Source organism: Monodelphis domestica, chromosome 1 (genome assembly GCF_027887165.1).
Source record: "Monodelphis domestica isolate mMonDom1 chromosome 1, mMonDom1.pri, whole genome shotgun sequence".
Lineage (NCBI taxonomy): Eukaryota > Metazoa > Chordata > Mammalia > Didelphimorphia > Didelphidae > Monodelphis > Monodelphis domestica.
In genome coordinates, this window is record NC_077227.1 from 48,363,104 (window position 1) to 48,390,783 (window position 27,680).

The following is a 27,680-nucleotide window of genomic DNA, read 5'->3' on the forward strand; positions in this document are numbered from 1 at the left end:
CATTCTGTATTTTGTGCAGGAAATGTCCTGATCTCTTCTTCTCTGCAGAGGAAGACTAGACTTCTGGTAATAGCTATCCATACTGCCCTTGAGCTATATATATAATACAGATGTTCTGTCTGGGCATAAACTTCTTCCCTGGCACTCATACTTATCTTACAAATATTTGTTCATAACCTTTCAGAGACATATTGCTAGGGAAATTTGGTGTGATCAGACTGCTGGGACACAGGCATTATCTTGTGTCCACCAAGTTTCTGTAGCTTTTGATTTTGAAAAGAGCCTTGTCCTACAAAGAAGACAAATGGTCTAAGGATGAAGAGAAGTCATCTGAAGAGAAAAAAGGAAGGTAAGATTATAAAGTATGCTGGTTACTCCTCCACTATGCTTCATCTGCCAAACCAGTGAGAAATTGTGGAACTTTGGATCCTGCTTCTTCAAAAGAAAGAGACAAAGGCAAATAAATCTGAAACTTAGTCGTATGGAGGAACAAAACCAACAACTGGTAAGGCTGTGATCTGAACCCAAATCCTCTAATTCCAGACTCTGTGATTTTCCTACAGTGCTATTTTGCCTCTGTAAGGCTAAGTTCTCCTGTTTTTCATTTCAGTGTACATCCTTTTAAAATTTAGTTTAATTAATTTTAAGTGGTTTATGACAAGCAATATTAAATAGAAATATGACTAATTAAAATTGCCTTGTAACTATTTGCACTTGAAACAGTTTCAACACATAAACTGACATAACAATTTTTCAGTCACTCCCTTTAAGTTTCCATCAGCATTATCTGTCCATCCTTTCCCTATTTTTCCACTTTTGTGAACAGAATTCCTAAAGACTTTGTTCTTCAGGCTCTGCTTTGCATAATCTCCTAAAAAAAACTTTTTCTCATATATATTCATTCTTTATTCCATTATTCTATTTTGTTTATTTACCACAATTCCTTAACCAATTCCCTATTGCTGGAAGTTCGGTAGACTTCGCATGGCTTTGTAGAATAGAATCACAGAACTAACAATGGAAGGGACCTCAAAGCCCATCTAGTCTATTTGCCTCCCTTCACAGAGGACTGAAGGAAATAGAGACTCAGTTATCTAAGTGGCTTGCCCAAGATTGACCACCAGGGACAATATATTTTCCACTATAGCAATACTGCCTCATTCATCCTTAGCATTTCAAAACAATGATTTTTTAACATGGCAATCCTAGATTATTACCTAGATAGAAACTTACAGAATAACACAGAACTTTGGAGCTAGAAGGGAACATGGAAATCTTGTAGAACAACCTCATCATTTTATAAATGGGAAAATGTAAGTCCAGAGAACTTATATGATGTAAGTCAAGTGTCATGGCTGTAGAGTTGGAATTCAAAGGCAGATCTTTCTACTGAACATTTTGGCTCAACACACATTTTTATATGTTTTGAATTATTATTATCTCTTCCATGTACATAACTTCCTCTGTGTTCTAGGATTTAGAAAATTCTATGAATTTCTAAAGAATTTTCCTTCAAAAAATAGTGTGATCTGTAAAAAAAAAATATGCTACTCACTTCTTCCACATAGTTGTAAGAGTACCCAATAAAAACTAAAAGTTACTTTCTAAATGATAACTGCCTCTCCCCCACAAAAAAAATGAATATAAAAATATTGACCACTTATGAAATTGATTTTTCACAAAAATCTACTATTCCAATTCTTTCAATACTATAAATTTTATTATTGGGCTTGAATATATTAATTGGTGGTCACCAGGGATTTAATTTCTAAATCCCAAAATGAATTACTAAAGTAAATGGAATTAATGGTAATTTATTTACAATAGAGGGAAGATATTAAGGAAGAGATAAAAGGGGACAGAGAGGGAGAGAGAGCTCTGGCTTCCTCAGAACCAGATAGAAATTCTAAGCCCCAGCCAGGGGAAAAGGGTCTCAAGATGACGGGCCTTTCTCAGAGGTTCACACCTCTAGAAAGGCAAGAAAACTAAGTCAGCCTTTTCACTCACCACAGTAACTGTCTAAAAGGAAAGCAGTCTAAAGGAAAGCAGTCTGAGGTCTTTTGCACGAGCTCCTCCAGTGATCTAGTTCTACAGCCAAGTGTCTTCACTCCAAGTCTGAGTGTCTGTCTTCCAGTCTCTCCTCAAGTGTCTCTCTTTACTCCAGCTCTGAGTGACTGATTCCAGTCTCTCCTCCAAGTGACTGAATCTTGATCTATCAATCTGTGTGCCTCCGTTTCCTCTATTTAAAGACCTTTTTCTCTTGTGTCACATCCCCTAAATTTTTACGTCTACCAATCACAGCAGATACTCCTCTCCAGGACAGCCCACTCAATGTATGAAATGGGTGTCACACCTTTTGTAGTTAGTTTACACCTTTTGTGGTTAGTTAACACCTTTTTGTGGTTAAAATGGGTAGATCTACTTTAAATACTGAGTTAACACTTTGGGGATTAAAATCTAAAAATAGACCAGAGATTACAATTTAATCTTCCCAATAAAGGAAGAGCTAAGTATCTTCATTGTTACAATCAGGAGATAGCCAAATCCAATCTTTACAATATCTAATTTGTGGAGAATTTACTTTTGTCATTATTTGGTCTTACTCTTAATTAGGAAATTTAAAATGGGGTGAGTGCTTTCTTTTGACTTATCCTTCTAGGGAAAAAAGAGAGATAATAGAATTAGAGCTGGAAGAAGATCATTGGTTAAGCTCTTTGCCTAAGGTCACAAAGGGAGTTAAGTAGAAAAATTGGGGTTTAAACCCTGTTTCTCTGACTATAAATCCAACACACTTTCCACTATACCACCTTGAATCAGGCACAAAAATAGTTAGGGAGACACTTTCCCCATCAATGCAAGCCTTGTTCAAGTGCTGAGTTATTTATACAAGCTGCCTTGCCTGCCTGCCAGAGACAAAGTGGGAAATTCAGAGCCTTTGCTATGATGCCTGGAGACGCTTTTAGGAGCCAAAACAACCAACTAATGAGCTTCCATCATTCCCAAAATAACCCTGGAGGCTGGGGTAGACATTCCCTTGAAACTGTTTTCCTGGAAATTTTTCTCTTTTTTTTTTTCTTGAAAGTCACTTTTTTGCTGATGCTGGTCATTCATGGGTACAAACAATACAGGACTACAGGAGGGAGAACAGGTCCCAACTGAACACAAAAAGAATGAATATTGGTCTAAGAATCAGGAAAGTTGAGGTATTCTCAGGGATGTGCCAGTAGATATTTAACAATCTGCTCCTGGTTTATGATTTCAAGTCCTAGTATTATTATTAATATTGTCACTTTTGTTATTGTTGTTACTAATGTTATCATTTCTATTCTTGCTGTTATTCTTGTTGTTGATGTTGTTGTTGAAATTATTGTTACTATTGCTGTCGTTATTGTTGTAGTGGTGATCATGTTGTTATTGTTATCATTATTGATTGTCTATTTCTTTGAATATGCTCTAATTTGTCCACTTCCCTTTCCTGATACCTTATCCTGTTTCTCCCTTGGCCCTCCTCCTTTCCTTTTAGTAGTTGGGACAAACTAGAATTCATGGTTTGTTTGTCTATTTGAAGATAAAGGGGGAAGGTATTCTGAGTAATGTCTCTATAGCCTGAGGGTCCCTGATTCAGGGCTGGGTCCTCCTCCCAACAACTGGACAGAGCCAATGTCTGCCATTCTCTAGCAGAAGATTCCAGGATGGACTCCTGCACAGATCTGTGTGTTATCTTTTGCTCCTACAGTAAGATGCTAAGGGAGTTCTTAAAGGAGGCAAGTTCTCTTATGTTAATGTATAATTATTATGCCTTGATGGGATTCTGCCTTTCTCCTGTGGACTTAGTTACTCAAAATCCAGCATATAATCCTTCCCACCCAACCTTGTTTTTGGAAGTTTGTAGAGTTAAAATGTTTTGGAGAAAGAAACTCATCTTCCAATTTGTTCATATCTCAGGCTTTCTTAAACAGATATACAGAATAGAACATGACCTTTCCTTAATGATTCCAGATGACATTGTGAGCAGAAGTATTGTCCTATGCCCCAACATCTCTCACACCATCCTTCAGAAATGATTTAACGTATAGAAAATGAGTTGCAAACTTTAAAGTTCTGTGTAACTGCTAGCTATTATTATTCATAGCCTCATACATAGATCTGGTAAAATCATATCTATGCTAATATAACATTATAATACACTATAATATCTTAGAGGTATTTACTGTTTAGTGGTATTTGAATCTTCTTGACCCTACTTGGGGTTTTCTTGGCAAGGATAATGGTGAGGTTTGTAATTTCATTCTTCAGATCATTTTACAGATGGGGAAACTGGGGTATACAGGGTTAAATAATTTGCCCAGGGTCAGATAACTAACACCTGTATGAAGCCACATTTGAACTCAGGAAAATGAGGCTTCTTGATTTCATTGGTGCATTGTGCCCTCTAGACACAGATAGATAGATAGATAGATAGATAGATAGATAGATAGATAGACAGACAGACAGACAGACAGACAGATAGACAGACAGATAATGATGTTCAGTAATTCCATATTTAAAAAAAAACCCTTACCTTTCATCATAGAATCAATACTGAGTACTGGTTTCAAGGCAGCAGAGCTATAAAGACTAGGTAATTAAGATTATGACTTGCCCAGGGTCACACAGGAAACGTCTTTGGTCAGATTGGAACCCAGGACCTCCCATCTCTAGACCTGGCTCTCTATCTACTGAGACACTTATATTCCTCTAACTCCATATTTATTTTCTTTTTAAATTTTTATTTCATTAGCCAATTTAGAATATTTTCCCCTGGTTATAAGAATCATGTTCCTTCCCTATCCTCCTCCCATCCCCTCCCATAGCCAAAATGCAATTCCACTGGGTTTTACATGTGTCCTTGATCAAAACCTATTTCCATGTTGTTGATGTTTGGACTACTAACTCCATATTTCTTAACAAGTCAATTTCAAATTCCTTTACCTTCACTGAAGGCCCTCCTCAATCTGGCATTACCTTGTTTGCTCCCATATTATCTTCTCTTACATTTTAGAAAAGTTAGTAGATTTCTGGCAAAAATTGAATGGAGATATTAAGGAATATACCTCCTTTTCAGCAGCACATGGTATATACACAAAAATTGGCCATGTACCTGATCATAAAAACTTCACAACCAAATATGGAAAAGCAGAAATAATAAATGCATCGTTTTCAGATCAAAATGCAATGAAAATTATTATTGATAAGGGTTCATGGAAAGACAAATTCAAAATTAATTGGAAACTAAATAATCTAATAATGGGGTGGGTGGAAGAATAAGCTATAAAAACAATCTATAACTTCATTAAAGAGAATGACAACAAATAGACAGCATATCAAGATTTATGGGATATAGCAAAAGTAGTACTTAGGGGAAAATTTATATCTCTGAACACTTACATCAATAAAATAGAGAAAACATAAATCAATGAATTAGGCTTACAACCATCTTCTCCTCTCTTAAATCTTCAGCTCCTCAAAGAAAGAGACTATCTCTTGCCTTTCTTTATATCCTCAGTGATTAGCATACTGTCTACCACATAGTAGGCTCTTAATTGATTTTTGTTGACTGATTGATTGACTCTCCTTTATAAATACTCTTTGCTCTCATTAAATTGTTCAACTCTGTATTCCAAGCAAGCCCTGCACTGTTATGCCTCTGCTCAACCTATCCCTTGTTTGTCATGACCTTTTTTTTTTCTCTTTGCCTATTAAATTGTTTAAACTTACCTTAAATACTGACTCCTCCATTAAGTACCCCTGATTCCTTTTGGATTGATACTGGGCTTCCCACTAGGCTCTCACATAGGACTTTGTTTTTTACAGCTCCAAAAGAATTTATCATATAATGTGCTTTAGCGTTCTCTGTTCTGGGTCTTCTCTCCTTATAAGACTGTAAATTCCTGGAATGCAGGAACTGTGTCTTATCTAAACTTTGGGTCTCCATTCTCCTCCCCTAGCACGGTGCTTTTGCAGAAGTGGGTGCCAAAGGAAGGTCGATTACCAGACATTACTATAATAGTAGTGAGTGTTACTGTTATTACTAATATTCTGGAAATGTTTTCCCATGCAGAAAGTGACTCCAGACTTTAGAGCTTATAAGTTCTCTCTCCAGGGCTATTCCTAGGAAAACCTGGTCTACTTTCTGTAGGGTCACATTATATGTGTGCTCTATGATCATGCTGGTCCAGGTGAAATAGGTTAAAATGAATGGTAAAGGCCACATTGAAAGTACAAACCAAAAAAAATCACAAAATAAGGGTGGGGATAGGGAGGAGGAAGGGTGTAGAGAAGGGAAAAGGCAAGGGGTAGCAAGTGACTTGTGAGGAAGCAGAAGGTAATAGATTTTCCAACTAATGCTAGGGTTAGGGTGAAAATTGAGACTCATATATACACAATTAGCCCATAATCTCCCCCTCTTCCATGAGTAAATGCTGCACCTGTCATGTAGTAGGGGTAAGGGAAAGGATAAGAGAAAGGGAGATTATGGGCTAAAGAAGAATCTTTAGATGGTTTTTAAATTTATTAAATTTTAAATTAAGTATAAATTAAAATTATTTAAAAATTTTAAATCAGCTAGATGACAATTGGGGCCAGGAAGCCTTGAATTCAAATCCTGTATTAGGCGCTGTCACCCTAGACAAATCACTTAACCTCACTCCTTCTGAGTTTCATAATATGTAAAATGGGAATGCTGATAGCTTCTACATCACAAGCTTGTTGTGATATGTATCATATATGTAAAGTGTTTTGCAAATCTGAAAGCACTATGTAAATGTTAGTTATTATTACCTTTGCTGTTGTTATTATTATTTCCCTTTTGTTGTTTAGTTGTGTCTGAACACTGTGACCTTGTGGACTCTACTATCTATCCGTCCATGGAGCTTTTATTGAAAAAGATATTGTAGTGGTTTGCCATTTCCTTCTCTAGTGGATGAAAGCAAACAGAGGTTAAATGACTTGACCAGGGTCACATAGCTAGTAAATGTCTAAGGCTGGATTTGAACTCAGGTCTTCCTGACTCCAGGTTTATATAACCCATCACTTGAAACAAACCTATGAGATAACTAGCATTGCTTCCAATTTCCAGATGAGAAAATTGAGGTCCTGAAGGCTAAATGATTAGCCTCTTGTCACACAGCCAGGGAGTGCCTGAGGAAGGATTCAAGCCCTGCTCTCCTGAGTCTAAATTCTGCACTTTTCCCTTAATGGTTCCCTTCTACATGTGCTATTGTGTAGGGCAAACTGGGTCATTCTGTCCTGGGAAATAGATTGGGCAACATTTCTTCAGTGAAAACTCGGCAGGTTGTTATAATTACATGAACAGCAACAGAAGGTGCTGTTGTTAATTTTTATGAAAATAAATGGCTTTGTTAGTGTGTTAAACTAATCTCCTTATAGCCCCTGGGGCTCTGCATGCTGTGGGGCTGATTGGGTGTTATTAATAATGTCGAGTCTTATTTCAACCACTCAGGAAATATCTCCTGAGTTTTCCTCCACAAACTGCTACCAGTTGCATCCTTTGGGCTATATCACCATCCTTTTATGAAAATGGACTGGAGGTTTTTTCCTCTCTTCCTTAAAAAATAATTAAAGTCACAGAGACCAATAAATACTTAACTAGATAATAGCTTTAATTAAAGTCCTTCTGGAGAGGCAGCTCAGCTGCCATTCACCTCAGGCAGGAAAAGTGATGAAATGTATCTACCAGCAGGCATCTGTGGGCCAAAGAATCAGGGATCTGCTTTGCTACTGCACCCTAAGGATCATGAGACCTGTATATCTGACTTATAGCTGAAATCTTCTATTTATGTTATGTCTTCTGGTAGAATGTGAGCTCCAAGGTAACTGGGACTGGCTTCCTTTTTTTGTTTGTATTCTTGGAAATCAGTACAGTTCTTTGCACCTAGTAAATGCTTAATACATGCTTTTTAAATTCATTCATTCATTTATTCATGTGGTTCTTGATGTTCAAAACTCTTCCTCCTGGTCCCTAGGCTCCTTGTTACTTTAGAAATAATTTATATGTATATATATATTATATATATATATATATATGTATACATATATGGGATATCCATAGGTTGGGCTTTCATTAAATTTTTCCTGTGTATGAAGTTCTGTTGTAATAATAATAATAACAAATTATTATTTTAATTATAATTACTATATCATACATTATATATAATTGTATAATTTATATTAATGTATTTATTCTATATTCTATTTATTGTTATAATTGTTACATATTAATGTAATAAATACATTATTATAACAAGAATAAATATAAAAAGAAATAAAATACAAAGAAACTCCTACTAGGAGCATGGAACATCAGAACATTACTTGATAGAGAGAATACCCCAAGACCTGAGAGAAGAACAGCTCTAATCGGTAAAGAACTGGCGTGATATAACATCGACATCGCAGCCTTAAGTGAAACATGCTTACCAGAAGAGGGATCACTCAGCGAACCCACCACTGTATACACCTTCTTCTGGAAAGGCAGAGCCTCAAATGAAGACAGAATCCATGGTGTTGGCCTGGCCATCAAGATCAGTTTGCTCAAACAGCTGCCAGATTTGCCTGTGGGCATCAGCGAGAGGCTCATGAAGATCTGTTTGCCTCTCAGCAAAGACCAGTATGCCACAATCATCAGCGCATATGCCCCAACACTGACCAGCACAGAGGAGACCATCGAGCAGTTCTACTCTGACCTGAGTGCCGTCCTGCACTCAGTGTCCACAAATGACAAGCTGATACTACTGGGAGACTTCAATGCCCACGTTGGCCAGGACCATAAAAGATGGAAAGGAGTGCTCGGCAAACACGGCGTGGGCAAAATGAACAACAACGGCCTACTGCTACTCAGCAAATGCTCAGAGTTCAAACTCACCATCATGAACACTGTGTTCAGAATGGCGAACAAATATAAAACAATGTGGATGCACCCACGATCAAAACAGTGGCATCTCATTGACTACATCATTGTACGCCGGCGAGACATCCAGGATGTACAGGTCACCAGAGCCATGAGAGGAGCTGAATGCTGGACAGACCACCGATTGGTTAGAGCAACTCTACAAATGTTGCATTGTGCCTCACCATCCAAAATCCAGACAGTTCGCGCATTTTACAACACGAGTCGTCTTAGAGATCCATCTTATTTGCAAACATTCTAGTCCTGCCTGGATGACAAGCTGTCTGCCAAGGAACCACTCACTGGAAGCTCACCCGAGAAATGGAACCAGTTCAGAAACGCAGTGAAGGAAACATCAAAGGCAGTCCTAGGCCCCAAACAACGCAACCACCAGGACTGGTTCAACAAGCACAACACTGCTATTGAAGACCTATTGAGCAAAAAGAACAAAGCCTTTATGGAGTGGCAAAATAACCCAAACTCTGCTCCTAAAAAGGACAGATTCAAGTCTCTCCAAGCCACGGCGCAGCGTGAGATCAGGAAGATGCAAGACCAATGGTGGGAAAAAAATGCAGAAGAAATCCAGCATTTTGCTGATACAAAAAACTACAAACAATTTTTCAGTACCCTCAAGACTGTCTATGGGCCATTAAAACCCACCACCACTCCCTTGCTATCCTCTGATGGTTACACTCTCATAAAAGATTAAAAAAAAGCATCAGCAACAGGTGGAAAGAACACTTCAGTCAGCTTCTCAACCGACCCTCTTCAGTCGACCAAAGTGCCTTTGACCAGATCCCCCAAAACCGCACCATTGAACAACTTGATGTCCCTCCTTCAATAGAGGAAGTCCAAAAAGTCATTAAACAAATGAGTGCAGGCAAGGCACCCGGTAAAGATGGGATCCCAACCAAGGTGTACAAGGCCTTAAATGGAAAGGCGCTCCAGGCATTCCACATAGTGCTGACCAGCATATGGGAAGAGGAAGACATGCCCCCAGAACTCAGAGATGCCTCCATCATAGCCCTGTACAAGAGCAAAGGCTCACGAGCAGCCTGTGACAACTACAGAGGCATCTCACTACTCTCCACTGCTGGAAAGATCCTCGCCCATGTTATACTCAACAGACTCCTGTCATCTGTTTCAGAGCAGGACCTGCCTGAATCACAATGTGGCTTCCGACCAGATCGAAGCACCATTGACATGGTCTTCACGGTGGGGCAAATGCAAGAAAAATGCCTTGAGCAGAACCTAAGTCTCTACATTGTCTTCATAGACCTGACAAAGGCATTCGACACAGTGAACAGGGACGCATTGTGGGTGATCCTCAGCAAGCTCGGTTGCCCAGCAAAATTTGTCAAACTGATCCAGCTCTTTCATGTCGACATGATAGGGGAATTCCTATCTGGTGGAGAGACTTCCAATCGCTTCAACATCTCCAATGGTGTGAAACAAGGCTGTGTCCTCGCTCCGGTACTATTCAACCTATTTTTCACCCAAGTATTATGACATGCTGTGATGGATCTAGACCTGGGCATCTACATCAAATACCAGCTGGATGGCTCACTATTCGACCTTCGCCTCCTGACTGCAAAAACAAAGACAACAGAGAGACTCATCGTGGAAGCTCTCTTTGCAGATGACTGTGCTCTCATGGCCCACCAAGAAAATCATCTTCAAACCATTGTGGACAGGTTCTCCACCACAACAAAACTGTTTGGCCTGACTATCAGCCTCAGCAAAATAGAGGTGCTGTTCCAACCTGCACCAGGGAGGCCAATGAACCAGCCGTGCATTACAATCGATGGCATGCAGCTTTCTAACGTCAACACCTTCAAGTACCTGGGCAGCACCATCGCCAACGACAGGTCCCTAGACTATGAGATTAATGCCAGGATCCAAAAGGCCAGCCAGGTACTCGGGCGGCTGTGCTCCAAAGTCCTCCAAAACAGCAGTATAAGCACTGCAATAAAGCTCAAAGTGTATAATGCAGTGGTCCTCAGCTCGCTCCTGTATGGTTGCAAGACATGGACACTGTACTGGAAGCACATGAAGCAGTTGGAGCAATTCCACCAACGCTCTCTCCGGTCAATCATAAGGATCTGATGGCAGGACTGAATCACCAATCAGGAAGTCCTCGACAGAGCCAACTCCACCAGCATCGAAGTCATGGTCCTCAAAACCCAGCTACGATGGTCTGGACACGTCATCCGCATGGACCCACAGCGAATACCAAGACAGGTATTCTATGGTGAACTGTCAGCTGGACTCAGGAAACAAGGCCGACCAAAGAAAAGATTCAAGGATCAGCTAAAGTCCAACTTGAAGTTGCCTGGCATTACACCAAAGCAACTAGAACTCGCTGCCTCTGACAGAAGCAGCTGGCGAACCCACATTAACCATGCCACCACCACCTTTGAAGATGAGGGACGTCGACGTCTTGCCGCTGCGCGTGGATGCCGACACCAGGCCACAACCGCACCTCCCGTAACAACTGGCGTCCCATGCCCCATGTGCTACAAACTCTGCGCCTCAGACTTTGGACTTCAAAGCCACATGAGGGTACATCAATAGATGATAATGCACTAAGACAATAGTCATTCTCGGTCACGGAGAGACTACCATTACATTATTATAATATTTAATTATAATATTAATACCACTATTACACATGTGTGAAAGTATATAGGAAAATGCTATATGTAATTGCATTTTGCCAAATTTGTATTTGTTATCTCATTTGATCATCACAACAACCCTACTAGAGAAAGTGCTATTTTATCTTCATTTTATAAGTGAGGAAACTGAAGGTGACTTGTTCAGGGTTACACAGCTCAGTAAGTATCTGAGGTAGGATTAAAACTCAGATCTTCCCAACTGATTCCTACTCTAGCACTCCACTCATTGGATCATAGTGAGAGAGACAGAGGGTTTGAGAGGTATAGATGAAGGAGGATGTGATGTGGTACTTAGTAAACCATATGAACTTGAAGAACAAGGACCTTGATCTCTCAAAAACTGCATCAGTAGAGCACGAACCCTGGAAGATTTTTACGAGATTCTAAATGTTTCCAGTATCATTACAGTGATGAAACATGTAAAGAACCAATCTAGCAAGGACCAGAGAGGACCAGCCCCAGAAGTTTAGCCACAGATTTTTTTTTCTTGCCTCCATCAACTTTTGGTAAACCATATATTTAGGAAGGTCAGCTTTCAACTATATTAGTGGAGGTAGTCACCACAAGGGTGAAATCATAGGTCTTCAAAGTGTTACTCTATCTTTCCCTAACCTCCAAAGTTTGTGTTCTCATGGGAAAACAAGACACACACACACACACACACACACACACACACATCATACTTAAAAGAACATATACCTCCTGGGATCCAGAGGTAACTGAAGTCTCTGAAACCAGGGGTAGGGATAAGGATGGGTTGGAAGCAAAAGAGCAATTTGGGGAGGCATCCTGGAAGAGATTTTAAAAAGGAAAAGTCCATGATTAGCTTTTCGTGAAAGGACATTCTAGAAAGAGAAGGGTAGTATTTACAAAGATTTAAGTCTGAAGTAAATTCAATTTAACTTGACAAACACTTATTGTGTGCTGAGGGTACTGAACTAGAAGATGGGGATAGAAAGATATTCCCTCTTCTCTAGTAGTTTATATTCTACTAGAGGGATATGACATATGCCCAGAGAAGAAGAATAAAATAACTCACATTAATACTGCTTTTTGGGATTAGCAAAACACCTTCTCCAAAACAACTCACATGATGTGAATAATGCAAGTATCCTTACCCTCCATTTCACAGATGAAGAAACTGAGATTTGAGTAGATGAATTAACCTGTAGAAGGGGTAAGATGGGGCTGTAAAACAGCTGGTCGGTGTCAGAGCAGGGAATGGAACCTAGGTATCCTGACCCTAGGTCAGGCATAATTTTCACTACGTCAACTTGGAGAGGAAGACAAGGTGCCCTAAAAAACCTTGATGGAACAAAACACTTTCAGCTAGAAAGAGCACAAAAACTTCATGGAGGGGCTCTTGGGCTGAGTGAGCCTGCAAGGTGAGAAGGATGCTAAAAGGTAAGAGTGGAGAACGAGTGTGATGTGCACTACAGTCACACTTAGCCATTTCCTAGATTTGCAATCCATTTGTCTGTAATAGCAAATCCATGAAGGGAAGTAATATGGCAACTCATGTGTGGAAATTATTACAAGTATTATTACTCCCCATTTCACAGATGAGTTATCTCTGTGAGAAGTCTGGGAAAATTGATTGGAGCTGATGAAGCATGTTATCTTTTACAGAGAGAAATAGCAGACTTAAGATGCAGAATTAGACATACACACACACACACACATATATATATATATGTGTGTGTGTGCATACAACGGGCAACAGCTTCAACAGGCCGGCTAAACCTTGTGAGGGTAGCCATCGGGTGTTCATGGACCCCTGGTGAACCAGGGCTTTGCTCACCCAGCATGTGAAGACTGCTTCAGCTGAACAGACGGAAGAAACCAATAAGAAGGTCCAACGGCTGAGAGGGCAATGCAGCAAAGCACTGTGGAGTGCTTAGGGAGTGTTGGAGCACAAAGGACAACACGGCCATCCAATGCAGCTGAGGAAGTCTCCAGGTATAACGACTTTTCATGCCACTGGACCCAGGCTTCCAACGCCGAGAGAGTGGGACTGTCTCTGTGCATCGACTTTTCCACTTAAATCTTCATGCACAAGTGTCTTTGTGCACAAAAACACACAAAGACAATCGTCATCCTCGGATACCGAGAGACTACTACTATGAACATATATGTATAAGTGTATGTATACCTGTATCTGTATGTGTATGGATATGTGTGCATACAGCCATTGAAAGAATTGATGAGTATACACACATGAGTACCTGTGTATATACATGGATTTTTACATATATAACATATATTATGTATAGGTACCAAGAGGCTTATTTACTTAATTTTGCACATTTGTTATGAGAAATTTATTTTTCTTTTCTTTTCAATTAGGGTGAGGGAGAGCAAAACTAGATTTCTGTTCATTTTTTTAAAAGAAAGGTGGGGGCATGCCACCAATGCGAAATGCTGCATTCCCTTTCAGATCAACCCACTGGATTATTATTTGTACTTAACTGCTTTATTTTGTTACAAAAGCCTTCTCATAGCCTGAGAGTGATCTGTGTTTGTAATGTAAAACCAACATATATCAATAAGACCAAAAAAAAGAATAGATAGAAATTCAATTGTGTAAGGCTTTAAATGCTAAATTCAAGAGTTTGTGTTTTAATCTACTACAATAAAAAGCCACTGAAGGTTGCTGAGTAGGTAAGGAGACCTGTATAAATTAGCTTGGCTAGAATAAAGAGTAAATACTTAGGGACAGCTGGGTGGCTCAGTGGATTGAGAGCCAGGTGCAAAGATGGGAGATCCTGGGTTCAAATCTGACCTCAGACACTTCCTAGCTGAATAATCCTGGGCAACCCCCATCGCCTAGCCCTTACTGCTCTTCTGCCTTAGAAACAATACACAGTAGTGATTCTAAGACAGATGGTGAGGGTTAAAAAAGAATAAATAACCAAAGAGCTGTCCAAAGAATGTGTCATCAGTTACTCAAAACTTGCCAAATTAATGCAACAATTTTTGAAGTTTTGATTGACAAGAACTAGCAAATTCTAGTGTGTAACTTATGTGCTTAAAGAATTTCTCTAGGATATGATCTATAGCCATGATCTCCTTTAGCAGGCATGCCCTTCCCTACCTTTCCACATTTCAGTCTGTAAGTTCAGCCTGTAGAAGTATAAGAAATTACTGGGTCACAGCTGAATTTCTAGTATCTTGGGGGGAGGGACATATTTTCATGTATCCAATGCCATGATTAAAGAAAGAGAAAATATATTGGGAGTGATTGTATGTTTGTTTTCATCAAGATTCTGAATTGAACAGACTCATACAAGTTAAATTCTCGGCTTGCAAAAGTCAAGATTCCAAGGCTGGAGTGAACAGGTCTTGGTAATAAGAGATGGGCACATGCTTCATATTCATCATCTTTCCACAGTGACCTGAAATGAAGAGAACACTGAGTTGAAGATCTGGAAATCTAGGTTCCAGAACCAACCCTGCCACTTTCTAGCTAATGTGGACTTGAGGAAATTGCTTCACCTGAACCCCAGCTTCTTTCTGTGCAAAACAAAGGAGTGAATGAAGTGACCACCCACGTCCTTTCCAGCTCTAAATCCATTCCAGCTCTGACTTTTGGGGCCTAGGATTCAGTTGTGTGCATGACTCCAGTCCTATATCCATGGAGCTGAAGTCCCCCGCATCTTCTTCCCAGTACCTTCCACTGAGATATGACCCCAGCGTTGGCCCCACAGCAAAGGGAGCAGAGGAGGTTGCCTGGGGCTAAAACGGAACTAGGCAGCAATCCCTCCTTGAAAAGAGGATTTGGCTTTCCCGTGTCTGTGCATTTAAAACTCGTCTTTAAAGCCAGAGCTTGAGCGTGTCCGCCGGGAGACTGAAGAGCTGCGGATTGCCAGCGACCAGATGAGACTGTCTCAGGACCGCTCTTCCAGCCCCCTCCCTGAAGCCCAGAAGCATTCAGCTCCTCCTTTTGTGCCCTTGCTTCCCAGAACTGTAGGCCCAGGAGAGACGCCACTTACATCACTCTCTGCCGGAACCTTCTCCGAGATATAGGCGCAAACATCGTTCCTCTTCGATCCCGCACTCCAGGGTAGGGTACTCACCACCAGCCCGTGACAGCTCCCAGGTGCCATCTAAGCATCTCCCAGAACAGGTCTTTGACCAGAGATTTGCTGGCCGGATGCTTCCGCCAGAGGGCGCACTCGCTACGAGCCAGGGAATCTGGAGGGGTCGGGCAAACAAGATAGGAAAAGACAGATAGCTACCTTCTAGCCTCCTCGCAGATCCTAGCCTAAATGACATTAGCTATATTCCGTTTTATATTTAACAGCCATCTTCCTTTCTCCCTCTCTGCTCTTCCAAGTTATTGAGGAGAGATGGGAAGCAGTGGCAAAGCTGTGGCCAAATTTCAAGGCGGCTTTCCACCGGTTTCAATGATGTCTGAGTTTTCTGGTTACCCCTTATTCATATTCTTAATCTCGTGAGCCCTGAGACTTGGACCTTTCATGAATTTAGACTCTAGGAAAAAAAAACGAAAACGACCAAACTGAAAGAAAAGAAAGACTACTTTAGATTCACGGATTTAGAACTGAAAGGGACGACAGAGGATGAAAAGAAACTCAGGGAAACTGAGGCTAAGAAATTTACGTACCTTAGGCACGTTTTAAGTTGCAAAGTGTGGGTCAGAATGTAGGTCCTCTGACTTCAAAAGAGAATGCTTTCCATTGGACCACTGTTGCCTCTTGCGTGAGGAAATTCTGAGGCTGGGGTAAAGGTGGGGAAAGGACATGGTGTTTCATTATTGCATAGGAGCATAGATATAATGCTGGAAGGGACCTCAGAAGCCAACTAGTCCGACGTCCCCTCCCCCTTTTATTTGGCAGGTGAAGAAACTGAAAGCTAGTGAGGTTAAGTGACCTGGACTCTGAGTTCACATTCATCATGTTTTCCATTGTACCAGTGTTGCGTCTTTATAAGGAAAGTCAAAGGCTGAGTTGGGGGTGGGAGAAGGATGCGCTATTCCCGTTATTTCTTTTCTCTGCTTTAATAATAAGGAAGGATATTAGCATAATAATAGCTCTTGCTCGTTCTGCAGGCAGATACAGGCATTTTCCAAGTGCTGCTTCCCAGTTCCCTAGCTAGAAATGGAACTGTAGAAGAGAACCCAGGAATCCCTTTTCCCAGCCTTCGGGCTGCTTCAGCCACAGCTTTGACAAACATATATTGAGTTGCCATTTTTCTCAGAATTGAAAGGGGGGGAGTGTAGGGGGAAGGTGGCAAAGAACGGCTTTCTGGCTGCAGTCACAGGAAATGGAGAGGACAGGGTAGAAGTAAGAAGAGAGGACCTGAGCTGGACTTGGCCAGGAAGACCTGAATGACCTCTGGCATGCCTCCTCTGCCTCTCATGCTTCGTCCACACAAGTATAACCGCCAGCTCTCTCTTTTCAAATTTATCTTCATCCGTCCCACACCTCTGCCCGGAGACTCTTTTCTCGGATTGCCAACCGGCCTTTCTTGCCATTTAACCTGCGTTGGAACGCCTTAAAACCCTTTTCTACGACCCCGAAAAGAGCATTCTAGTAAGAAGATTCTAAAGGTCGATGTGGACTCTTCCCTCTTCCCAACGGCCTAAGAAACAACCTTGTTTCTCCTCGGGGCAGTTCTTCTAGCTTAAGGGCTCGGAGAGAAACTGACAAGGGCGGAAGACCAGGAAAAGCATTTTCGAGGAAGTCTCTGAGCTCTGCATTCCTCCTCCCCATCCTTATTTCTATCCCCTTCCCCTCAATCTCGCTTCTTTCTTTCAATCTGGCCCTTTCACTCCTCTCCAACTCCTGCTGGGCGCCGAGGCTCGAGCCAGCACGCTGAAGAAAGACTAGCAGAGCTAAACCTGGGCGGTTCTCTTTCTGGTTTGAGAGCCTTCTCCAGACCAGGGTCGTCTCTTGTTTATCTTCTCGCGCTTGCTACCATGGAAGCTGAACTCGGGGCTGAGAACCAGGACCCCTTGTTGCTCTGTGTCTAGCATCTTTACCATCACCCTCCCCTCGCAAAGGTGGCTACAACTTCGAGGGAACTCTTTATAAAGCGTTAGAGAGCCCTCGGGTAGCCAAGCAAGGCTAGGTAGCCTTCAATCTCTTCGTTGCCTCCCCGGAAGCACAGTCCTGCCTAGCCTGACTCCACCTGGACGCCGGTCCCTTTCCAGTGTCCCGACCCACAGTTGTTCCCTCAGGGATCCTGCTTCCTCAGTTACTCTTCCATGCACCCCGCCAGCAGCCAACGTTTGGTTATTTCCCTCCCTGGCTGAGAAAGAAGTGAGTCGGTGCAGCTCAGTTCAGGGACAAAAAGACCCATTTCCAGCCCAAGGGTACTCACTAAACTGGGTAAGGGCCAGCTCTCGATCCCTCTTCCCCTTTCAGCCCTATCCCTTACCCCGGAATATTCGAGTTTCTCTAGTCAGAAGAGGGGTGGAGGGCAGGGGCAGCGCCTAGAGTCCCAATAAAGAAATGAAAATATTTGGCACACCTGCGGCCCTTCTCTTCGGGGTTGGCTGACTAACTGAAGAAGAGAAGGGAAAAGGAAAGGTCAACCATTCCCTAGTGGGGAGTGGAGAGGGATAGGGAATATTAGAGACCTGGCTGACCCAGGATTCCCAGGGGGCCAGGATTTGGGTCACCCCCCCCCCCTTCAGCCTTGTACTAGGCTATAAACCCATTTCCTGAGGCTTGGAAGCTGGTGAGGGTCACTGAAGGCTGGAGGGTTGATGAAGACAATCTGGGCGACATAGCTACGTGTGCACAGGTGTTTGTATGTACACACGAGTGTACGTGCGTGTGTATATTCTTATTTGTTGTGCAAAGGATCAACAGAAACCCAGGTTCCAGGTGGTCTCTCGAGATTTTAAAACAAACAAAAAAGCACTCTTCTCTTCGTTCTCTCCCTACTCCCTCTCTCCCTCCGCCCCCACTGTGCTTATTAAAATGCTAAGCATTCAAATTGGCGGCTGCATAGCCTGAAATATTGATCTTATTAGACACCAAACAAAATTGGCGGAGGCTCTATTGATTAAGCTCCAGTCGGGCCTGAGGGCTATAGCGCGCGCGCGCGATGATAATGACTTTATCTGGGGAAGGAGGGGTGTTCACTGTGCTGGGGGTGGGGGTGGGGGGCTGTGTATCCCTTAGGTGGGCACGGACACTGACCCGCGGAGGCAATAGATAAGTGAGGAGGCTATGTCCCCTCACTTACAGCCTGTTGTCCCCGTTGGTTCTCGTCTCTCCTTGTGAAAGCTGTGACTTGTCTTCTATGGAAGTGCGCTAGCAGGGAGATGGGGGTGGAGAGACGCGAGAAGGTTTAGAAGGTGGCCTCTCCCGGGCGGACGAATGGAGAATGAAGTATTAACACTCATTAGCTGAGCGCCTCCCAGTCTCCTGGTAGAAATGTTTCGTCAAAGTCTGTGCGTGAAGGATGGCATAGTCACAGGTACCGAGCACAGAGACCTAATTTGATCTAGGCTCCTACACCTCCCTCCTCCTAACCCACATCCCCTAACAGGGCCGCAGAGATAAGGCAGTGACTTCACTCTTTCTCAAGACTTTTATTCTCAGCCTCCGAACAGATATCCTTCAAGGCCACCTGAGGAAGGAGAGTAAACTGTTAGAAAAGCAACCCAGCTGCATCAATACCTTCCCTGATTACCCCAGAGCTCATTCATCGCTGGAGCGCCATTGCCGGCTCTCTCCCCATCTTTCTCCATTTTTGCTTCCTTCCTTGAGCCAGCTGTGGCCGCCTGTAATCTGGAAGCCGGATCCTGCAATGAGCTGGCTGACTTCTGGGACTACCAGTTCAGCACTGCAGTAATTGTCCTGCTGAGTAGGCCTGCAGTGGCCACATTGCAGGTGGGGTTGCTGAATGACACCTGTTCCTGTGAATTCTTACCTCCATCCAACCAGTCCATCTGTAAAAATCTCCCTGGAATCATTTCTTCCACCCTGTAATTATGTAACCTGACACTACAGGTTGTCTATTTTAGGTTTACTTACCTGGCACAGGAAATACTTTTTTGTAGTCACATGCATAGAGGTAGCTTGATATGATTAAAAAAAAGAGAGAGAGCTCTGGGATTGAGGCAAAGGCCTCCTCTGACTTTTGGCCAGGCATTTATGACTTCTCTGAATCCCTTACTTCCTCAACAATAAAATCAGGTTAATATTTGCACTGTGGTACTACAGAATTAGAGTTGTAGACCTGGAAGGAGTTTTTAGTGGCCATTTAGTGGAACCCCTCCCCGGCTTTAAATATAAACAATATGGAGTCCCAGAGAAAGGGATGACTTGCTCAAGGTCATAGCAGAGTAAATGGGAAAAAAAAAATCAGAATTTGAACCTAGATCCTATTTCAGAGCCATTTCAAATCCTATGCTCTTTCAACTCCACTTTGGTGCCTGCAACAACCTCCTAGCACTTTGCAAAGTGCCCCACAAATGTGAGTTATTATTATTGCGAGTGGGTATATATGCATGATTGTGTCTGGGAAAAATAGAAGGAAAGAATGGCTGTGCCTGGGGTAAGATGAATGTGTATATGTGTGCATAGTTGCAGGCACTATACATGAGTATGAACAACTGTGACTGTGTGATTGAATGTGAATATGGTTTGTGTGGGACTGTGTGGTCCTGTACCAATGAGCTCCTGTGGTCGTGCTGTGTAGATGTGTAGAAGCAACTGTGCCAGTATATATCATTTTGGATACATGGGGATACAAGAGCCAGTCTTCAGTGCTTGCCCAGTGAAAATGTAAAGGCAAGACCAGAGGAGAAGACCCAAAGCTTCAAGCACATTCAATTAGGTGGTGGTTGCATTTTAACTAGGCATTCCCCTATATATACATTTACATACCACGGATACACAGCCAGAGGGAGGGTGCTAGAGAGACAGGCTCTTTGCACCAGAATCTACACCCACAATGAACAAGCTAGGAATAGAGCCCAGAATGGCCCCTGATGGCAATGAGCCTTGGGCTTGAGGTGGACCCAGGGCATAGGTCCAAGGTTCTTTTCCCCAGTAAACATTTGTTGGACTAGCTCTCCTCTTAGTCTCTATCTTGGTCTAAGTCTCTCAACTCTCAGCCTTTCCTTCTCCTTGTCCTCCTGACACCCCCACCCCGCTGCACACACAGAGCATTCCTTTTGCAGCTCCCAGAGCGTTTGTAGGACTTCACCTCCTGGTTTGAATTGGGCTTGGTAAACAAAAGATGTGACCACAAGAGAAAGGAGGGAAAATGAGGGTCTAGCAGAGAAAACACTTCTTCCTGGTCTTCCTCCACCAAACTGTTCCCAGCTCAGACAGATGTGCTTCTGTGTCTATGGTTGGGAGTGGGGGGGGGGGGGAGAGGAAGAGGTTGGAAGGGCCAAATTGCCAGGTTCCAGACAAAAATAGAAGGGAGGGAAGATGAACTCTCTCCTAACACAATCAATTATGCATCATGTTGAATGTGGCTTTGAAGAGAATGGAGTGGGGGCTGAAGGGAGGGGGAGAGGGAGAAAGAGCGAATGGAAGGGAGGAGGGAGCAGAAAAGGGGGGAAATAAAAGATTTCACTTGAACTGGGGGTGGGGAGCTAAAGTGTATGTCTCTATCCATTATTTTTCTGGTCCAGAATCCATTCAAGATTTTTTTGGAGTGTCTGTTTTGTTTTGATTTAATAAAGAGTTTAAAGACACAAACACCCTCCCCCTCCCTGATTCCCTCCTTCCCCCAAATTCCTCAAAGATGGTTTACCTCACGTGCTGAAACGATTAAAAGCCTTTTGCATTCAATCAGTGAGCAGATCCAATGTACTCGCAGAATGTGTGTGTGTACGGGGCGGGGGGAGCTGGCGGCTGGTCTCTGTAAGATGGCAGTGAGCACGAAAACATACTGATGTGATAAATATTGCATTGGCTTTGGTGAGGGTCCCTACAGCTTTAACACACGCAGAATATGCAGGAGGTGGGAGAGGCTAGGCGCGCCCCCGCAGGTCTCGGGAGCGCGCTCTGACTGCAGCCTGCAGCCAGCCAAAAGGTGGGATTTGGGGGGAGGGGGGCAAAACTGACTGATTGGAGTTGGGGGGCAGTCGGCTGGAGGAACCCGGAGACTCCCTCACTCATACCCTTCTTTTTTCCTTCCCACCCCCAAAACCTAGGACCTGGTGTTCTCACAGACCGAGAGCCGAGGCAGCCGCCGTCACAGCAGCAACAGATGCAGGGAGATCCTCTCCTCCGGCGTCCGTACTTCGAAACTCAGCATCTAGTTAGGGGTCCGAGTCCCCGGGGAAGCTGCGCCTCATCGCTCCCCAGTGAGAGCTTGGGGACCTGAAGCGGAAAAGGTGAGTAGGTCTGTTCCCGATACAACGCAAAGCCAGGTGCAGTTCTGGGGCGTGGGAAGGACCCTGGACAGCGCCCGTGGCTTGTGCCTGAGGGGGCATCTTTGTGTGTGGACTTGGCCCGGGCGCCTCCCTAGAAGCGGGGACTGAAATCTGGGGTAAGGGAGACTAAATGGGCCCTCAGGGTGTACGGAGGGGGAAGAAGGATATTGCCAGGACTGGACGAAGTAGGTATGTTCTGCTATAGGCAAGAAGGAGATAGGAGACATTTGGAAAGGGGAAAGGGGGTGATGGATTTTCCAAATGCGAACCAGCAAATGTCCTGGAGCAGCTTCAAATAAGCAAGTCCTGGAGTTGTACGGAGCTGGACACAGACGCTGTAAGTGGGGTGAGACTTTGTATATCCTCCTCCAGCTCTGGTGGGTTAGTAAAGACATTGCTCCCCAGTGGGGGTGGGGATGGGGGGAGGAAGGACGCAGGTTTCAAGCTAAGAAAAATAGGTACCTTGCTCCTCTTCTCTCTACGGGGTTACAGTACCAGGCACCCTTAAAAGAAGGAACCAGCCGACTCGACAGATGGACACTGGTTCTCCCAACCAGGGGGCCTGAGATTCCAGAAGGCTGCAACAGGGGGTCTTTAAGCACCAAGAGACAACTCAGGGAGTATATTCCAGGACACTGTCTGAATGTCCCCCCACGCTGGATTTTCACCGGGGATGGAGATGAGGCGGAAGGCTTTCTTTCCGTCCTAAGTTTTTATACTTTCCGATCGGTTTCGAATACTGGGTTTACAGTTATATTTGTATGTGGAAAAGTGTGCATGTCTTGCAGTATTTAGACCTGCATTTGCGTGCATCTGTGGTCTGTGTGTATGTGTACATGTGATTGTATGATTCATTGTGAACATGCGTCTTGCTGTGTTTATATAATATGCTTGTACATTCTACAAAGCGGAGGAGTCAGGAAGTCCCAGACAACACTGTATTTGTATTTTTAAGGAGAGCCCTCCTCTCCTTGTGGAGCTTCTCTGGGTCTCAGAAATTCCAGCAGAGAAAAATTCTTCCTCTAGCTGCCCCTTCATCGCCCTTCCACACTTCCTTACCATTAAACTGGGGAAGAGAGACGCTCAGAAAGTGCTAGGCTAACCCTTGGGGAAACCTTCCGGCGCCGGGTAGCACACTCCCTCAGCACCAGCTCATGGAAGAGGTGCCATGGGACATGGGTTGGACGCTCGCATGAAAACTCGGGCTAAATCCAGCAGGAGACAGTGGGTGGCATGAGACGGGAGTTGGAACGAAGGGCTGGGAAGGGGGAGGGAAACAGGGTGAGTTGCGCAGAAACCTTATTAGATTCCCAGCCATTTACAGCTCCACTTTATGTGTCTCGGGGGCTTTTAGAAATGGGACCCATGCCAGCAACCCCTCCAGGCCAGCCTTGGCCCTTGGAGTGGGGGACACGAGGGCAAGTGATAGAGATAGCACAGGATAGGAACCTTGCTTCCAACTGGAGCAGGACTGGTACCATGTTTTGCCCTTTGCTAGATGTAGTGGAAAAAGCACGGAATTTGGAATCAAAGACTTGGGTCTCCCTCCTCTGCAAAGTCGCCGCCACACCTTCCTGGATCTGTTTCCTCCTCCGTCACATGGTAGTGTTGGACTAGCTAACCTTTGCAGTTCTTTCCAACTGCCTATTCTATATAATTGTATGGTAAAGAATGTATATTCTGTAACCTGGTGACTTCCCCTTTCCTCACTCTCTTCCTTGCAGGAGACACGATGCCAGCGTCTGTGTTGGGCCTGTGGCTGGCGTGGGCGCTGCTAGGGGTGGCCCAGGGCTGCACCGAACCCTGCGCCTGCGTGGACAAGTATGCGCACCAGTTTGCAGACTGCGCGTACAAAGACCTGCAGGAGGTGCCGTCAGGGCTCCCTGCCAACGTGACCACGCTTAGCTTGTCTGCCAACAAGATCACCTCGTTGCGCCAGGGTGCCTTCGCCGAGGTCACGCAGGTCACTTCTCTGTGGCTAGCGCACAACGAGATCAGTGCCATCGAGCCGGGTGCCCTAGCGGTCCTGGTCCAGCTTAAGAACCTGGACATCAGCCACAACCAGATCGTTGACTTCCCCTGGGCGGACCTGCGCAACTTAAGTGCCCTGCAGCTGCTCAAGATGAACAATAACCGCATGGCGGCGCTGCCGGCCGACGCCTTCCGCAATCTGCGCGACCTGCGCTCTCTGCGCATCAACAACAACCACTTCAGCTTCATAGCGGAGGGTACCTTCGACGCGCTCACCTCGCTATCCCACCTGCAGATCTACAACAATCCCTTCGACTGCACTTGCCGCCTTCTGTGGCTCAAGGCATGGGCGGAGAACACCCTCATCTCCATCCCCGAGAGAGAGTCCATCACGTGTGCCTCGCCCCCAGCCCTCAAGGGGGTGCCTCTGGGAAGCCTCCCAGCTCTGCAATGCGCGCCGCCCACAGTGCGCCTTAGTTACCAGCCCAACGTGGATGGAGGAGAGTTCCAGGATGGCCTGGCCTTGGCCCTGCACTGCGTTGTCACAGGTCACCCCCAGCCTCAGATCCAATGGCGGATCGAAACAGCCGGAGGAGCACTGCTCATCGAGCGACCCAACGCCAGCGAGGCCGGGGAAGAGATGCCCTCGATCTCTCCACAGCGCTTCCTAGCCTTCTCCAATGGCACCTTACTTATCCCGCACCTGAGCAAGAAGGAAGAGGGCACCTACACGTGCCGGGCAGACAACGAGCTGGGCAGCAACGAGACATCAGTGAGCGTCGCTGTGGCTGGGCCGCAGAAATACCCCCCGACCTCCCCCAGAGGAGAGCTCCCGGGCCTAGGGAGCAAAGGCTCAGGAGGAGATCGCAAAGCTTCTGGAAAAGGATATGGTAATAGCGTCTTGACCTCTAAAGGCGAGGAGAGGACCAAAGGCCGGGGCGCCTGGGGAGGACAGGGCAGGGCATCCGCTGCACGGACCCCAGGGGTTCCCGAGGATGTGGAGGTGGAGGCAGAGGCAGAAGACGAGGACCCCTTTCGACCACCTCCATTTGAGAGACGCTGCGGGCAGGGGGACCCTACAATGTACGTGTCCAACCACGCCTTTAACCAGAGCGCCGACCTCAAGCCCCACGCCTTCGACCTGGGCGTAATTGCCCTGGACGTGGCTGAGCGTGAGGCCAAAGTACAACTGACCCCGTTCGCTACCAGGCCAGAGAAGCGGCACCTGCGCATGCTCTACCTGTGTGCGGAGGGTGGCCACTCAGTAGTGCAGTGGTCCCGGATCGAGGAGGGCGTCAATTCCTACTGGTTCCAAGGCCTGAGTCCCGGCACCAACTATTCTGTGTGTCTCACTTACGTAGGCGAGGCCTGCCAGGTGCAAGTCGTGTTCACCACCAAGAAAGAAGTGCCCTCCCTAGTCATAATCGTCGTGGTCAGCGTCTTCCTCCTGGCACTGGCCACCGTGCCCCTGCTGGGGGCCACGTGCTGTCATCTTCTCTCCAAGTACCAGGGCAAGACCTACAGGCTTATCATGAAGGCGCAGAACCCTGACCAGATGGAGAAACACATTGCCGCTGACTTTGACCCCCGCGCTTCCTACCTGGAGTCTGAGAAGAATTACAGTCCTACCGACTCTGGTCCCGGGGTGGGAGAGGGTACTGGGCCCGGGAGCAGGATTGGGACAGGGATTGGGGAAGAGGAGGAGGAGGACCAGGAGGAGGAAGAGGTGGGCGTAGGACTGGAGAGGGACGAGAGTCTAGTGGCCGGCTCCCTTCCGGAGTCCCAATCCAAGACCAACCAGGAGGAGTTTGAGGCAAGCTCAGAGTACAGCGACCGCTTGCCTCTGGGGGCTGAGGCGGTTGATATAGCCCAGGAAATTAATGGGAACTATAGACAGACAGAACGCTGACCTTCCTCTCCCCTCCTCCCCATCCTCTTCAACCCTTCAATTCCTGCCTGGCCCCCAACCTCCGATATTGGGAACCAAAAGAAAACGGGGTGGGGGAGGGGACGGGAACAGATATAATCTAAAACATTTCACGTTAACAGCACACATGAGGTTGCTCTGGGGTATTGACCCTAAAACTTTCGGCATGCAGTCGAATTGCGGGGAATACAATTCTCCTTCCTTTTGCCGCGGATGTCCCCTATACCCAGTCCCCGGAGGCTAAGCCCCTCACCCGAAAGCCCTTTAAATTGAACCATCCCTCCCCGTCTCATTTCTAGATGCTTTCCTCTTGGAGCAGGTGGATTTATTCCTTAATGACCCGAGCCCTGCTCCTTTAGAATTTTGAAACAAACAAACAAACAAAGAAAACAAAAGTCCCTTTCCTCCTTCCGTGACTTTGAAGGGAACAAAATCTAAGCTCTGAGTCCTCCTCCTTTTATCTCCACCTCAACCATTTGTTAGACAAAGAAACAGAAGGGACTTGGGGACTGGGGCAAGTTGCAACTCACCACTCTGTGATTTTAAGATGTGTTGTTTTTAAAAGAAAATCATGCCATTATTGGATCTGGTGCTAACAACCCCGCTTCCCCGCCTGATGGGAAATAAGGGTCTCTTATTCACTCACTCACTCATTCATTCATTCATTCATTCATTCTCTGTGTTACTGTCTCACTTTTTTCAGCCTTGCCTTCTCTCTCTCTCTCTTTCTCCCTTCTTTCCCTTAAAACCGGGATTCTGGCCGATCACTCTCTCCCACTCTCTGCCCGATCACTGCCCGTCCCACTCTCCAAGAAGGTGCGAGTTGGTTCCCACTATGTATTTCGTTGTAACTATCTTTGGATTTCTTGAGGTCTCCGAGCTGGACAGATCCAGCATCTGCTGCAGTCATCCGTCCTAACTCTGGAGGCAACTCTGTAGGAAACGGAAAAAAGAAGGGGCTAAGAAAGGGCCCCAAGAACTCCCCCTCCCCGTTCGCGTCCCCTAACCTGGCAATCAACTCCATGTGGAACAGATTTGGGTCTCCCATACCGAGCCCACGCCTCGGAAGGCGATCTGTAGAGGTTAAAGGTGTGTGTCTTTGTACTTGTGGCTTGGACTGATCTTCAACCGTGAGTGCTTTAAATTTGTTCGGCACAAAATATCTGTATATAGCTATGGAGCGAGGGCAGAGAACGAATCTCTGTTTTCTTTTTGTGGATCTCGGCGTCCCGCCCGGCCCTCCTCCCCCTTATCCCTACGAATGGATGTGGTGTTCCCCATCGAGAACCGTATTTGCTCAACGTGTATCCCTAGGCTAGCGTGCTTTCTAGAAATAAAAGTATGTGTCCTGTTAATTGTAAACCTGTAGTCTTAGCGGGGGGGGGGGGGGGGGGGAGGTAGGGATAAAGACTCAGCCGCAGACCACCCGGGTCCAGCTCAGCCCGGCCAGTCTTCAGCCCGGCAAGCGTTCCGAGATCTTTCTTTCCTCTCTTTCTTAAAAGAAAGAATTGGATTTCTTAAGATGTGTTGGGGGCGGGGAGGTGGAGTGGGGTGGGAGGTTATAGTGTTGTGTTTGTTTGTTTTGGAGAGGGGCTATTTTTCCCTGGCCTTGAGACAAATTTCTTCTACCCATCGCCCAGCTCAGCACAAGCTCTTCCTCTGGGGGTCCTTCCCCGCGGAGCCGTAGAGTACAGCTAACCCTCCCTCCCTCCCCATTGAACTCTCAAATCGGTGACCTTTCCTAAAGCGCTTCTGTGTGTAGAGTCAATAAAAGAAATAGATTCAAAA

The 27,680-nt window shown here is 45.1% G+C and overlaps 1 protein-coding gene across 5 annotated transcripts; it reads left to right on the plus strand.

Moving 5' to 3' along the window:
* On the plus strand, nt 1–27,680 carry ISLR2 (immunoglobulin superfamily containing leucine rich repeat 2). 5 transcript variants are annotated; one of them, XM_056798622.1, is made up of 3 exons: nt 1–505; nt 21,773–21,955; nt 23,719–27,680. In XM_056798622.1, the coding sequence occupies exon 3, from the start codon at nt 23,727–23,729 to the stop codon at nt 25,872–25,874; it is 2,148 nt and encodes a 715-aa protein (XP_056654600.1). In that variant the 5' UTR covers nt 1–505; nt 21,773–21,955; nt 23,719–23,726; the 3' UTR covers nt 25,875–27,680. The 5 variants fall into 5 exon arrangements, with proteins under 5 accessions (XP_056654600.1, XP_007478200.1, XP_007478201.1 ...); XM_007478138.3 differs by lacking the exon at nt 1–505 and adding an exon at nt 21,228–21,651; XM_007478139.3 differs by lacking the exon at nt 1–505 and adding an exon at nt 21,268–21,536.